This window comes from Tachysurus vachellii, chromosome 9 (assembly GCF_030014155.1).
Source record: "Tachysurus vachellii isolate PV-2020 chromosome 9, HZAU_Pvac_v1, whole genome shotgun sequence".
NCBI lineage: Eukaryota > Metazoa > Chordata > Actinopteri > Siluriformes > Bagridae > Tachysurus > Tachysurus vachellii.
This window is the reverse complement of record NC_083468.1, coordinates 18,576,880-18,590,888: the sequence shown is the minus strand read 5'-3', so window position 1 is coordinate 18,590,888 and position 14,009 is coordinate 18,576,880. Positions and strand designations below refer to the sequence as shown.

Here is a 14,009-nt window from a genome sequence, read left to right as displayed (position 1 = left end):
TATTTGCAGTATTATAGAAAGTTCCTCTTACATTCTTTAGCTTTCTGTCTTCCATGGAAATTATGACAAGCGCAAGCAAAAAATTAAATAGTCATCTATACCTATGTCTTCTGTGTTACTAAGCTCGAGCTATACAGTATATCTACCAATCTCTGGTGAGTCCTTGCAGAGGGATGGAAATAGAAGAATGTTATTGCTGTGGTACATCCCCATGAGAGCAGGCCTGGGATTTGCAGAAGTGTGATGGAACTACAGGGACTTGAATGACTAACGTAAACTGCAGGGATGTCGCAGTAGGGCCACTCACGTGTCTGTTGCACCTCTATTTTTGGTCATTGTTATCTTATAGCATGCACCTGCATGATCAGTGCACTGTAGCTGCTGAGAGAGAACATAAGAGAGAATAGAGTGATAGTGATCATAGTGATCCTCCACAGAAGACTGCGATGTCTCTTCTGTGCATTCTTTATTTTTTGTGCATTCAGAAGACAGAAATATAAAGTTTAAGTGCTTTAAAGTTTTCTAGACATTTATTAAAGAACCATCATTTAACTCTGCTGCACTGTTGGAGCTTTATGCCAAGGTCTAATTTTATGACTAGTTTTATAACATATCATGAAACGTTGTAGGTTTCCCTGTTTAATTACGGTTTAAGTGAGACTGCTGAATCTATTGATTAATGTCCCGATGCTGTGTTCATGTTTTGAAGGGGGATATCACAGCATAATGTCATATTCTACCTCAATCTACTTCTACACTTCAGATTCAGATATGACTTTGTGGACAAAAAAGAGAGAAAAACACAAAGTCTGTAGAGGCTTTGTAGTTCCATTTTGATGCCTATGTGAATTTAAATATTATTAATAAAATGCAAATATACTATATACTGTTTTCAGTTAAATAGTTTATGGATATAACTATGTATAGTGCATTTCAATTGTATTCTCTGTGTGCATGGGTTTCATCTGAGTTCTCTGGTTTCCTCCAAAATCTGAGAAACCTGTGAGGTATGCATATATACAGTATGTGTGAGAGAGAGATACACACAGAACGAGATATAATATGGTAATATAATATAGTAAAAGTTCATTATAATGAATTTATTTATTATCTTCAAGAAAAAACCCAGGAACGCAGTGTGTGAGGCAGGACAGGACAGTGTGTGAAACACACACATTTACACATTCATTCACACCCAGGGGTAATTTAGTGTAGCCAGTTCTTCAGCAGGTCTTTTGGACTGTGGGAAGAAACCAGAGAACTCAGAAGAAACTCAGACATGGGAAACATATATATAGTGCATTTCTTATAAAACTACACAACACAAAAGAAAAAGGGAGGTAAAAAAAGGTCAGTTGAGCCTTCTGAAAGCTGTAGTAGTGCTCATATTGACATGCTTTCAGCAGTCACAGCCTTTTTGATGTCAAAATTGGCCATGACACAATCAAGTCTTGTGCATCGAGGCCCATACTGTGAAGTCGAAGGACCTGACTGCCTCACCCAAAAAAACCCAAAAAAAACCAGCATAACTGTACTCTATATAAAAACATTACACTATTTAGATGTTGTGACAGATTAAAGGAATCAAAGTAAGAAGGTTGTTTTGTACAACCTTTCAGGCCAAATATGCATCGGAGCTGTTCTGGTAGTTCATGATGCCCCAAAATCTTACTTTTTTTTAAAGAAAAAAAATATAAAACAAATAACTATATAATATATAATAACTAAGACAGACTTATGGGCCATGGGGGTTAAGTACTGTTTTTACTCAGTGTTCTCACTCACTCTCTAAAACGAATTAAAAACTAATAGCGAAGATGGTCACTATTTTGTTGTTTCCTTGCTTTAACACACCTGATCAAACAAATCAGTTAAGTACCCTTACACTTAACACAGATGTGCTAGATGAGAGAAAAGACTCAGGACCACCAGGATGTGTTACCTAAGTGCAGTGTTGTATAAAGTACTAGAAAGCAATACTTGAGTAAAAGTACAAGTATCGTACTAGAAAAAGACTTTGGTAGAAGTGAAAGTTACCTTTTAGAATATTACTCAAGTAAAAGTCTTAAAGTATCTGATATATATTGTACTTAAGTATCAAAAGTCATTTTCTGATATTTAATGTACTTACTTTAATGTAAAGTAAAATTTCAGTGATTTTCGGTAGGCATAAGAGCAGGGGCGTTTCTAGGATCTTCATCTTTAGGGGGTTTAGCCCTCAGTGAGAATTTAAAACAAGAAGAGTTTTATATTATATATTATATATGACTACATAGTAAGCCAAAAGTTATGCTATTATTAAATGGCAAAAGTGGACACCAAAATTTTATGCACAATGCCAGTCTTGAATCAAATCAGTTTATGTATGTGTGCATTCTCAACAAACAGTGTGTTCAATGAATGCAGTCATTAATAAAAAAGATTGACAAGACAAAGATCAAATCAATGAATGTTATTTTTATTTAGTATTGAATGGATTGTTTGCATTAATATTGTGTTTGTGCTATAAACTCTGGTAATAAGAATAGTGAAATTTCACTGCTTTTGGTTGCCGTCTTTGCGGCTTTCCGCCGATTAACGTTATAGATAAACGCCTCCAGCTCTGACTGCCCGTGCCTGTGCTTCACCGTAGAGCGTGTGGAGCATAATGCAATCTAGGAGCAGTGATTCACCAAACCTCCCTTATTGCAGTCGCACACATTTCTTCTGATTTTATTTTGTAGTAACGAGTAACGAAGAGGGGGGCACGGTGGCTTAGTGGTTAGCACGTTCACCTCACACCTCCAGGGTTGGTGGTTTGATTCCCGCCTCCGCCTTGTGTGTGTGGAGTTTGCATGTTCTCCTCGTGCCTCGGGGGTTTCCTCCGGGTACTCCGGTTTCCTCCCCTGGTCCAAAGACATGCATGGTAGGTTGATTGGCATCTCTGGAAAATTGTCCGTAGTGTGTGATTGCGTGAGTGTATGAGTGTGTGTGTGCCCTGCGATGGGCTGGCACTCCGTCCAGGGTGTATCCTGCCTTGATGCCCGATGACGCCTGAGATAGGCACAGGCTCCCCGTGACCCGAGGTAGTTCGGATAAGCGGTAGAAAATGAGTGAGTGAGTGAGTGAGTGAGTAACGAAGATGCTTAGTGGAAATATAGCGGAGTAAAAGTATACATTTTATCTAGGAAATGTAGTGGAGTAAAAGTGAAAGTTGACATAAATTTAAATAGCGAAGTAAAGTACAGATACGTGACATTTCCACTTAAGTACAGTAACGAAGTATTTGTACTCCGTTACATTACAACACTGCCTATGTGTTAATTGAATATGTAAATTCAGAAGGGGTTTTCATGATGCATTGTATGTAAAATGTGTTATGTATGTATCATTGAGTCAAGACGTATTTGAAAATTCAATCATTTATCAATACCTATAAATAGATTTTATGTACAGTATAAAAATGTGCTAACACGTACATTGTTAATTAACCCACAGTGTTGCATGTCTTCTCTTACAGATTAACAGTAATATTTACATTGAATACAGTCTTCAGTATCATTAAATATTCATCTCTTTTGGCTTGTTGTGGCATGAAATACAGAAATACAACTGCCAATAATTTTTATAGACCATGGTCCACATCATACTCCTGGGGTGTGGGGTATGTTGCCACCAGCTTTTTTGAACATTGTTATTGCTGCACATATGGTGTGCGTTGCTCTGTGAGGCCGTTGTTTAATCAAGACTAATATTAATGGCAGAGGAAGCGCAGGCTTCGGCTCGGAGCGCTGGGGCCGTGAGCTTTCGCATGCTGTGAAGATGATTGATAATGTGATCATACAGAATGGCAGTAATGTGTAGCTACTAGCATTCTTTAGGCTTCCTGTGTGCACGGCTTCTCAGTGACACTACCATTTGCGCTACTCACTCGGATTATGGGGCAGATTCGAGTGGGATGTTAAGCACTTCTCTTATCCGCTGAGATTATGCATGAACACGAATGTGGATGGTGCTCAGGAATAGAGGTTAAATACATCACATGGTTGATGTGATTTGCTTCTGTCTATTGATTCCTTTACTGTAGTGTACTATTAGATTTTTGTTTAATTTAAGCAGAATGACATGCAATGAAAGAAATATGGATGCATAATGAATATTTTAATGATTTTTCATTAAAAAGAAGCTGCGGCATTTATTGTTAACAAATATTGGTGGTACATTGAATCATAAGCTTGCATTCTTACGTTTCAAATATTACTTGGCTCTATCTATCTGTCTGTCTACCTGTTTTTGTCTCCTCGTGTTCATATTAAGCATTTAAGAGATTGAGAATCTACATGAATTGCTTTTATTAATCTTCATGTAGATATTTAACGAATCTGGGATTACAGCTTGTTTTGTGCTATTTGAAACAAACAAAATAATACAAAGGTTCAAAAAAGCAGCTCATATGAAAGTTAGTAAATAAGGATTAGAATATTGTATGGTTTTAATCTTCAGACGGTGTAGTGGATGTTGTGCTAGTCGCCTTGTAACAGTCCGATGTAAACTCCCAGTTGTTTACTTCTCTCCGCTAATCTTGTGGTTCCAGGTTACTTGGCATGATGATGGACTGCGATCTTTTCTCTCACACAGACTGCTCCCTCCAATAAGAACCAAATCTTAAACCGAAAAAGCACGTCATTCCTCCGGTAGTTTACCAGCAACAATCAACTGACTGAGAAAGCCCTCTATGAGCCAGCTCTCTGTGGTGTGTGTGTACTGTATGTGTGAGTCTATATGATTGAGGGCAAAGTCCCTCTGTAGAACCGGATGAACAGGTACTAACAGGAATATGTATAGTTAGTTTGCCAGGAATCTGTAGGTTTTCATTCAAACTTGTTTGAGTGCATGTGATTTCTTGGTTGTACTAAAATCTGTCAGACTAATCCTGTGTGAATCAGTGTGCCATCATTGATTTCCATTTTTATTAGGCACTTAACAGTAGAAAAGACCTAAAACATGTCACAGATGATAAACAGAGGCACTAAAAGGACCTATGAACAATTAAAGCTGCTGTGATCAATAGGAATGACTCAGTGCTTGAGGAGATGTTTGCAGATGTGTGCAGTCTTGCTGTCTGAGAAATATAACATTATTGCTTTTTTTAGCTAGATTTTGGTCAATGTTGTTCTAGACAATTATGATACAAAGTGTGTTTGTGTATGTGTGTGTGTGTCCGGGGGGTAGGTTGGTTTAGTTGGACGTGTATGTTTTCATATCTTGTTGAGGACCAAACGACCTACAAAGATCAGAATATTGAACAGTTTTTATAAGGACCAAAAAGAAATTCCTTTCGATTACTGAGATTAAGGTTAAGGGAATATTTAGGGTTAGCTGCATTAATGATTATGTCAGGGGCTATGTCAGTGTATATGTTCAATTGTGCATGCGTGTATGTGTTTGTGTGTACGTGTTTGTGTTTGTGTGTGTATTTGTGTGTGTATCATTCTCCTACAGGCAGATATGAAGCTTGTAGAAAAAGACGATGGCCACATTGAGTGGCTCTAGGCAACACATTCACTGAATTCTTTCCTGATCTTCAGTATTTACGTTACACTGGTCATAATTGCACAGTTTTAGATCACTTTGTAATTTCTGTTTCAAGGAAACGGTACCCAACTGAGTGAATTCATTTCGCATCTTAACTAAGTAAGTTAATTAATATTGCATTTAAGTACAAAAGAAAGAGAACTGCTTTAGGGGACAGGATTGGTCAAGACAGTCTGCAGGTTTGGCTAGAACTAATACAGGAATGATTGAGATTAAAAAACCAAAAGTCTTACTCACACCTCTGTCTGAGAGCTCCTAAGTGTATGTTGGAAAATGTTCTCCGTAGGCAGTGGAAGAATTTAAAAACAGCAAACACTTCTGACTAATGGCCTTCACACTTGAAGCATCTGCATATAATGCTGTTAATCATTAAGCAGTGTCTACCCTTTTTAGCCCCCTTATCAGAATTTTCCATGTGCTGTATCTCTATTAGGAGTGCAGTTATTTCCTCACTGGTACCCTTTAAAATTGGATTTCCACAACACACCGGGGCTGTTTACGTTTACTCGCAGTGAAACCAATGCTGGTATTCTTTTTAATCCTACTGAGAGATCAGTGTGTGTGTGTATAAAATGCTCTTACTGCTGCTCTTATTATTCTGCACTGTCACTAGTACAGACTGTCCTGACATCCACAGGAGTCATGTTGACTGTCTGTAAAGCACAATCTCTTTCACTTGTTCTTTTTTCTTTCCCTTTCATTATCTTGCTCTCTCTTTCCTTCTTGTCAGTCAGTCTGTCAGTCTGTCTCCATGTCTATTAAATACAAAAAACCTCTATAGTGCTGGCTTTTGTCTCTCCTCTTACTTACTTTTGGTGTTTCTTCCTTTTCTCTCTCTTATGAGCTAAACAAAGCAGCTTCCACTGGGGTCGACTCTAATGTTGCTTTTTACCTACCAATTACACCTCACCCCAAAAGAGACTCTCTCTCTCTCTCTCTCTCTCTCTCTCTCTCTCTCTCTCTCTCTCAAACACACACGTGCACACACACACACACACACACACACACACACACACACACACACACACACACACACACACACACACACACAATCCCTCTCTCTCAATTCCCTCAAACTCAATATACTCACTTTTTCTCCCCAACTCATTTGTACCCTCATTATCCTCCCCCTCTTTCTCTCTCTCTCCCTCTCTCTCTCCCTCTCTCTCACGTCTACTACCCACCACTTGTCCACAGGCCTAATAAGAACACTGGCTGACCCGTGTTTTTCTGCTCTCTGGAAAAACACCCCCATGACTCTGAGTCTGTCAGTTGGTCAGAAGTGTTGCTCCCATTCGCATTTTCTCTCTCTCAGCGCAGCTCCAGCTCTGAAAGTCACACAGTTCACAGATCATTCAGTGAGGTCACCCTGAAAGTAAAGTCTCCTGACATGTTCACATCAAACTGGAAAAGCAAAGTTCAGGCGAGCTCATGAGCATGGACAGGACATTTGGGCCTCATGTGTGTTTGGACTGGAGACATCCCAAGAGTGTAACATTGCTGTGTTCTGTTGCTACTGCAAGCTTTTCAGACCTCTTTACTTCACTTGTGTATGCTAGATTCTTCACAATTGAGGATGTTATACTTTTTCTGGGGGTGTTTGTTTACATAGTATACACAGTTGAGGGCAAAGGGTAGCATCCCTCATGGTTTGTGAATAGAGACACTCTGTGTTGATGAAGGAAATTGCATTTCTTTATTCCACAGCACTGTTAAATACTTTATATCCCACAAGATGTTGATTAATTTTCTATTTTCTACAGCAGCTCTGAAGTTAAGGTTTATATTATTGAGCCCAACATAACCTAAGTAAATCTTTTCTTTTAGTTTTGTTTCATTTTTGGAAGGAGGTGAAGATATCTTTATGTTTAATGGCAATAAAGCTTCAGTTGCAGTTTCATGGTAAGATAAGAGGCAAAAAAACTGATAAGATAACCAATAACACAAACAAACAAACAACTTCTGTTTTTTCTCAACATTAAATGTTGAACATTGTTGAACTACAGTATAACAATCTTTAATACACCGGGGGAAACACTTAGTAAATGTACAAATTTGTACCTCAGGTCAACATGAATTGAGTAACATTAATAATGCATATACATTACATTTACATTTACAGCATTTGGCAGATGCCCTATCCAGAGCGACGTACAAAAGTGCTTAAGTCTTTATCATTGAATGCATGAACTCTGGTTCACTAGGTTACAGACTTAAGATACCATGAGCCTAAAACATGGTTCACTGTTTTTATTTATTTATTTATTTATTTATTTATTTATACAAACATACAACAAACAGGGAAGAAAGTGTTTCATGAATAAGTAGGTCTTTAATCGTCGTTTGAAAATAGCCTGTGACAGATGTCCGGACACCAAGAGGAAGTTTATTCCACCACCTTGGTGGCAGAACAGAAAAGATTCTTGTAGCATGCTTGCATGTTTAAATTCCCTAAATTTGATACTGTAGTTCAATGTAATTTTTATTTTAATGTGAATACTATGCACATTGATCACCATCACTCGACATCTAATCACTCAAGTCTAGTGATTAGACACTTTAAAATAAATTTAGTATAAGTAATGAAAATGAGAGAATCATTATTACTAGTTAAAACATCTTAGATAAATCTAACTGACCACATATTCTTTTTTTTTTTCTGTGTAAAAACACAGTACTTTTGAAATGAAATAAAATTAGGGGCTTAGAAGCTCTAATTATCACCACATATACATTACAGCACAGTGGAATTCTGTTCTTTGGATATCCTAACTAAGGAAGTTTGGGGTCGGAGCGCAGCTACTGTATGATACAGCACCCCTGGGGCAGATAGGGGTTAAGGGCCTTGGTCAGTTGCCCAAAATGTCAGCTTGACAATGCTGGGGCTTGAACCCAACCTTCAGATCAACAACCCAGAGCCTTAACCACTTGAGCCATCACTGCCCCATATGCTCCTGTTGCGTAAGAAGACTAAAATACCCAGTTATTTGAACAGAATACTGGTGTGGTAGCATTAATTAAGCTTTGTGTTGGACATCATCATCACATTGCCTTGTTGTTGATTATTTTCCCATCACAATAAACCCCCAATTCACCTACTCTTACTTACTTATCTTCATCATTTTATCTTAAGTGTATGCAAACTTTGAAACGAAATCTGTTTAGTGCTTGGACCCCAGACATCACCAAATTGCTAGATCAGTTGCTCAAATCTCAAATTAACTGCACTTCATTACTCAAATGTAATAATTTTCCAGTGTTATGTGTTTCCTTAATTCATTACCATGCAAATGACCTATTTTAGGCTGAATATATAAAAGAAGGAAGATGAGTGTCTGTATTTAATATTAGTCTATTAATATTTGAGATTTATTCTCTCCTGTACACTTTTACTTTAGGACTGTGTGCATAAAAAGTGTTTCAGGTCTAAGTGTGTCGGAGCCACGTGGATGATCTCCGCTCTCATGTGGGCATTTTCACACTGATACCTGATATTAAAAGATAATTTTCTGTTATGGACTCATTGTATAATTTACAACACTGTCATTTTGCAACTCCAACCGAAGAACGAGCCATTATTTGAAGTGACAGAATAGTGCAGAGTAAGCAGCAAAGTGTTTTACTTTCACCATTACACGCAGCTGTGCGTTCGTAGCCCACCTGCTGCTCCAGACTGTGCCATAGTTCAGACAATTATGTGGCACAGTGTGCCATCTATAAATGCCTACTAACTCCAACGATCCCTAAGGAGAAATTTAATAGAAAATTCAAACCCCAAACCTTTATGCTTGCCTGCAATGTCCTCTCGTCTCTAGTGCATCTCATCCGACGGCTTGTCAAACTCTAGTCATACACACCTCTGATTCTCAGAAATCCTGTGTTAGCCCCAAAGTAATTACAAGCTGAATGGATCGGGACTCTGTCTGTCCTTCTGTCTGTCTGTCTGTCTGTCTGTGAGATATCTGGTGATGTCTGGGAGTTGACGGTGAATCTATCTGTGAAAATGGGTCCAAACATAGGCAGCCCGAACCTGTGATTTATCCCGATTCGTTAGCGGGGTAGTCTGTTATGATGCCTTGTGCCGCAGAGTAATTAACGAGGTGTCATAAAATGAGCTACTGTTTCAGCTTTTCTACAGCACAGATAAAACCTTCTCAGCCAAATCTGGCAATTAAAATGGTAATGAACTCATGTGGAGGTGGAGATTGAGAGAGAGATGGATGGGATTTTTTTTTGGTTACAATAAAAATTTGGTGCTTGTGTGAACAACAGGGCTTCGGTGTATTTCTGTAGTTTCTTTAGTCATTAAATGATTTAATTTTTCTAGAGCACTGTAAGTACTGCTGTGCTATATTTGAAGTTAACTTGGCTAATTTGTTTAATGAAGACTCATTTGGAGCTTGACTTGTCGTCTCCTTTATCTATAAAAATGTTGAAATCCCATGTTGAGCGGTTATGTTAGCAGAGGCAGTGTTCATGCATGAAGCACTCTTTCTGTTCACATAGAGTAAATGCAGCCCTCTTCTGTGCTCACAGACCCTTTATGTGTCATTATGATGCTAAAGTGTTTTAAAACAGAACATCTATGCAATTAAGGTCTGTTATATCTGCTGTAACATTGATTCATCGCTCTAATTTGGCTTGTGGTGCACAAATAAAGCAAGCTTGTTTTTCTCAATTGGATTGCTTTTTTCATACTGTTCCTCTCTTTTTTATTTATTTCTTTGTTTCTTTGCTCTGGCTTCAGTTCTTCATATTTTCCTCATAGTGTTTTTCCTCATCTTGGTCTCTTTTGCACTTTATATCTAACTAATGTACAGCACATTTCACTTTGTGTCTGTTACAGGTATTCCACCTTCCCATATTCAGTCTTGCAGCGATGTGGCATCCGACACCCCAAACCGACTCCGTTCATCGGGAACTTGATGCTGTTTCGACATGTAAGTCTGCTTACTCTGTCATATGTTTTGCAGAGGGAAGTTAGCATGTGACACCGCATCTTTTTAGTGATCCATACTGTAAAAATGCTTTTTGTCTTAATGAGGCATAAGACATTATAATGAAAATGGTGTCTATTAAGAGTTCGAGTGTGTTTTGTCGGCACCCTGCTGTTTTTGTTTTGATTTTTTCCCCCTATTTTCTTCTGCCCTAAAACAGTGGGTGGCCAAAAAACCCTAAAAATTCCAGATTTCTTGGACAGTTTAATTATACTACTAACTTATTAATTATAAAAATAAAGTGAAAGGATTTTTTTATTGATTTGTCTATGTTTACATTTTTTTCTAAGATTTTTTATTCTGAGTTTTCTTTTTTTGGTAGTGATTTTTACAGCTAGAAATGCTTGATTTTGGCTTTTCTTTATGGAAAACTACTTGACTTGGTGAACTTGCCAGCCCATGATTATTTTTTGAAACTTTTTTTTACCAGTGAAGACATGTAAATACTTACTATGATAGCTGTGCTGGCGATCACGTTGATTGAAGAGTGCTTTGGCTAAAAGCGTCTTGAGCCAAGCTGACAGATTGCAAGCTCCATCGAATATCAAGAAGCTCACGTTCATTTCTGTGATCACAAAATTGCAAAATCATGGAGGGCCTCATCTAAATTGAGGTTGCTTCATAAAAGTCATACAGCCAATGTTCTTACCAAACCGTACTACTACTTTGTACATACAAGCAGATTGAGGAAGAGTAAGGGATTTAGTTTGAACCAGCCTCAGTGGGGCTGAATCCTGATGAAAAATAGTAGTGTCAAAAGACACAGCGTTGCAGACAGAAGTGTATTTCGAAATCCTGTCTGCAGTCGGGAATTTTTCGAACTCACAGTGACCCACAACAGTCCAAATCCAGTCATCACTAAACATAATAACTGCATTTGTGTATCTGCGATGCCAACTGGGGCATGCTAAAAAGAAAGCTGTCTGGAAAGCAGCTGTTAGAAATTCATTACAATAGCATTCTGAATTGAATCAATCTCTTCCCTCGTAATTCTGAAATTATTCCACTGCTTATTTGCAGTGTCACACAGTGCTTGGACCCCAGACCCAAAGATCATCAAATTGCCTGATCAGTTGCTCAAATCTTCATTACTCAAATGTAATGATTTCGAGTGTAATGTGATTCCTAAACTCATTACTATGCAAATGACCTATTTTAGGCTGAATATATATAAGAAGGAAGATGAGTGTCTGTATTTAATAGTAGTTTATTAATATTTGAGATTTATTCTCTCCTGTACACTTTTACTCCTCGGCTGTGTGCATAAAAATTGATTCAGGGTTTAAGTGTGTCGGAGTCACATGGATGATCTCCGCTGTCATGTGTGCATTTTCACACTGATACCTGATATTAAAAGATGATGAATTAAATAATATAAGAGGGGAAGGCTTCAGTACTTTCTGCTCTTATGATGCAAGACATCTACATGCAGATGTAAGCTAGATTCATGGCTGTAATAAAACTTGCACATAAATATCTTGAACATGTTTCCAAATGAGCTAATGTTTCTTTCTTTAACGCCCTGGTTATGTAGTTTGGACATTTTCAGCTAATTGTACAATAGCAGTCAAATCTTATACAGCTTTCGAACAGTTTGTACTACGTTGAAGTGCAGGCAAACAGGAGTTATGGATGAATCTCTCTCTGCTCTCCCTGATTACATTCACACATCAATATTTTCCTGTCAGGGAGCCATGCTGGACTGGATGACCTGTCATTTATGGCACCGTTCTATCTCTCTGTTTTTGAAAAGACTGTCTCTTCTTTCTGCAATTTACTCTTTCACAAAATCTTTCAGTTGATTCTGAGAAGAGTTCTGTTGAAGGTGCTATTCAGAATAATGCCTCTTTGTGGATGGGTAAAAATAATTGACTAATTGTGACTCCCTGAAGCCATAAAATCTGATTCAGGCTGAATCTATTATCAGTGTTATTTATTATCTATTATTACTGAATCTATAATCAGACTGGTCTGTTTGCCTGTCTGTATCTTTAAATCAGTCCATCCCTGATTCCTCCTGTCACTTTCACTTTCTCTAGTTTGTCAGTTTCTCTATCTTTTGTTTTTACAAACCAGATTTCTCAAGGTAAAGCAAGAAACGAATACGCAAGGACTGTATATGTGTGTGTGTGTGTGTGTGTGTGTGTGTGTGTATGTGTGTGTGTTTGTGTGTGTGTGTAGTATGACCACAAAAAAACTTTTACCCAGTGTCATTATAGCAGAATCCTTTGACCTAGTTCTACAGGCTTCTTTTAAGCCAAATCTAGCATATGCAAAAAGGAAGCTGTGTGTGTGTGTGTGTGTGTTAAGTATCAACAGTGAGCCAGAGCACAAACTAACCCTAAATAACCCAAGTCATGATACTTTAGGGAGCAAAAAAAGCAGAGAGTAATAACGTTAATTTTCTTTTTCATCCAATTAATTTTTATATAGCTATAGACATTCTCACAAAGCAGATTTACAGAAATCTGGATGTCGATTTAGATTCCTAATGTACAACCCAGACTTGACAGTGATGAGAAACAATATTAAAAATCGATGGTGTTAAAGCTGGTATGTACAAACAATGTACCTTTTTGTACAAAATTAAAGTCTCACTGCACTGATGGGAAGAGCTTCATATGTATCAGCTTTCTACAAGATGAAGTTCATGGCACATGGGGATGGAGTCAGTTGAATGTAGGGTAAAGCAATTAAAGTATCAGTATATTTAATACTCTCTCACTCATTTTCTACTGCTTACCTGAACTACCTCGGGTCACGGGGAGCCTGTGCCTATCTCAGGCGTCATCGGGCATCAAGGCAGGATACACCCTGGACGGAGTGCCAACCCATCGCAGGGCACACACACACACACACACACTCTCATTCACTCACGCAATCACACACTACGGACAATTTTCCAGAGATGCCAATCAACCTACCATGCATGTCTTTGGACAGGGGGAGGAAACCGGAGTACCTGGAGGAAACCCCCGAGGCACGGGGAGAACATGCAAACTCCACACACACAAGGCGGAGGCGGGAATCGAACCCCCAACCCTGGAGGTGTGAGGCGAACGTGCTAACCACTAAGCCACCGTGCCCCCCGTATATTTAATATCAGTGAAATAAAAACATTTTGTATACATAGAAATAACACACAAAAATATAATGTTGCATCCTGTAAAAACCCTTAATGTATTTAATACTAAATATATGTATATGCTGGTTTGTATTTATGTTTTCTAAATAGATATGTCCAAGTAAATTTGGTTATTTTTGTATATTTTCCAGAATTTAAGCACAGCCATATCCGATAGGGCTTTTGAAGCCACCTCTTTATTTTACTTTATTATACTCTTGAGCTCCGATAATTTTCATCTCTGAAATAAACACATAATATTTTGCACAGTGTGTTCAATCGAGCATTGTCTAATAATTAGTGTTAAAAAATAA

The 14,009-nt window shown here is 38.1% G+C and overlaps 1 protein-coding gene across 3 annotated transcripts in view; it reads left to right on the top strand.

Moving 5' to 3' along the window:
- Positions 1-14,009, top strand: part of tbxas1 (thromboxane A synthase 1 (platelet)) — a 64,485-nt gene that overhangs the window by 11,996 nt on the left and 38,480 nt on the right. For all 3 annotated transcript variants that reach the window (XM_060878089.1, XM_060878087.1, XM_060878088.1), the window contains exon 3: positions 10,421-10,514. In XM_060878089.1, the coding sequence (XP_060734072.1) occupies positions 10,421-10,514 (94 nt within the window). The remainder of the gene's footprint in view (positions 1-10,420; positions 10,515-14,009) is intronic.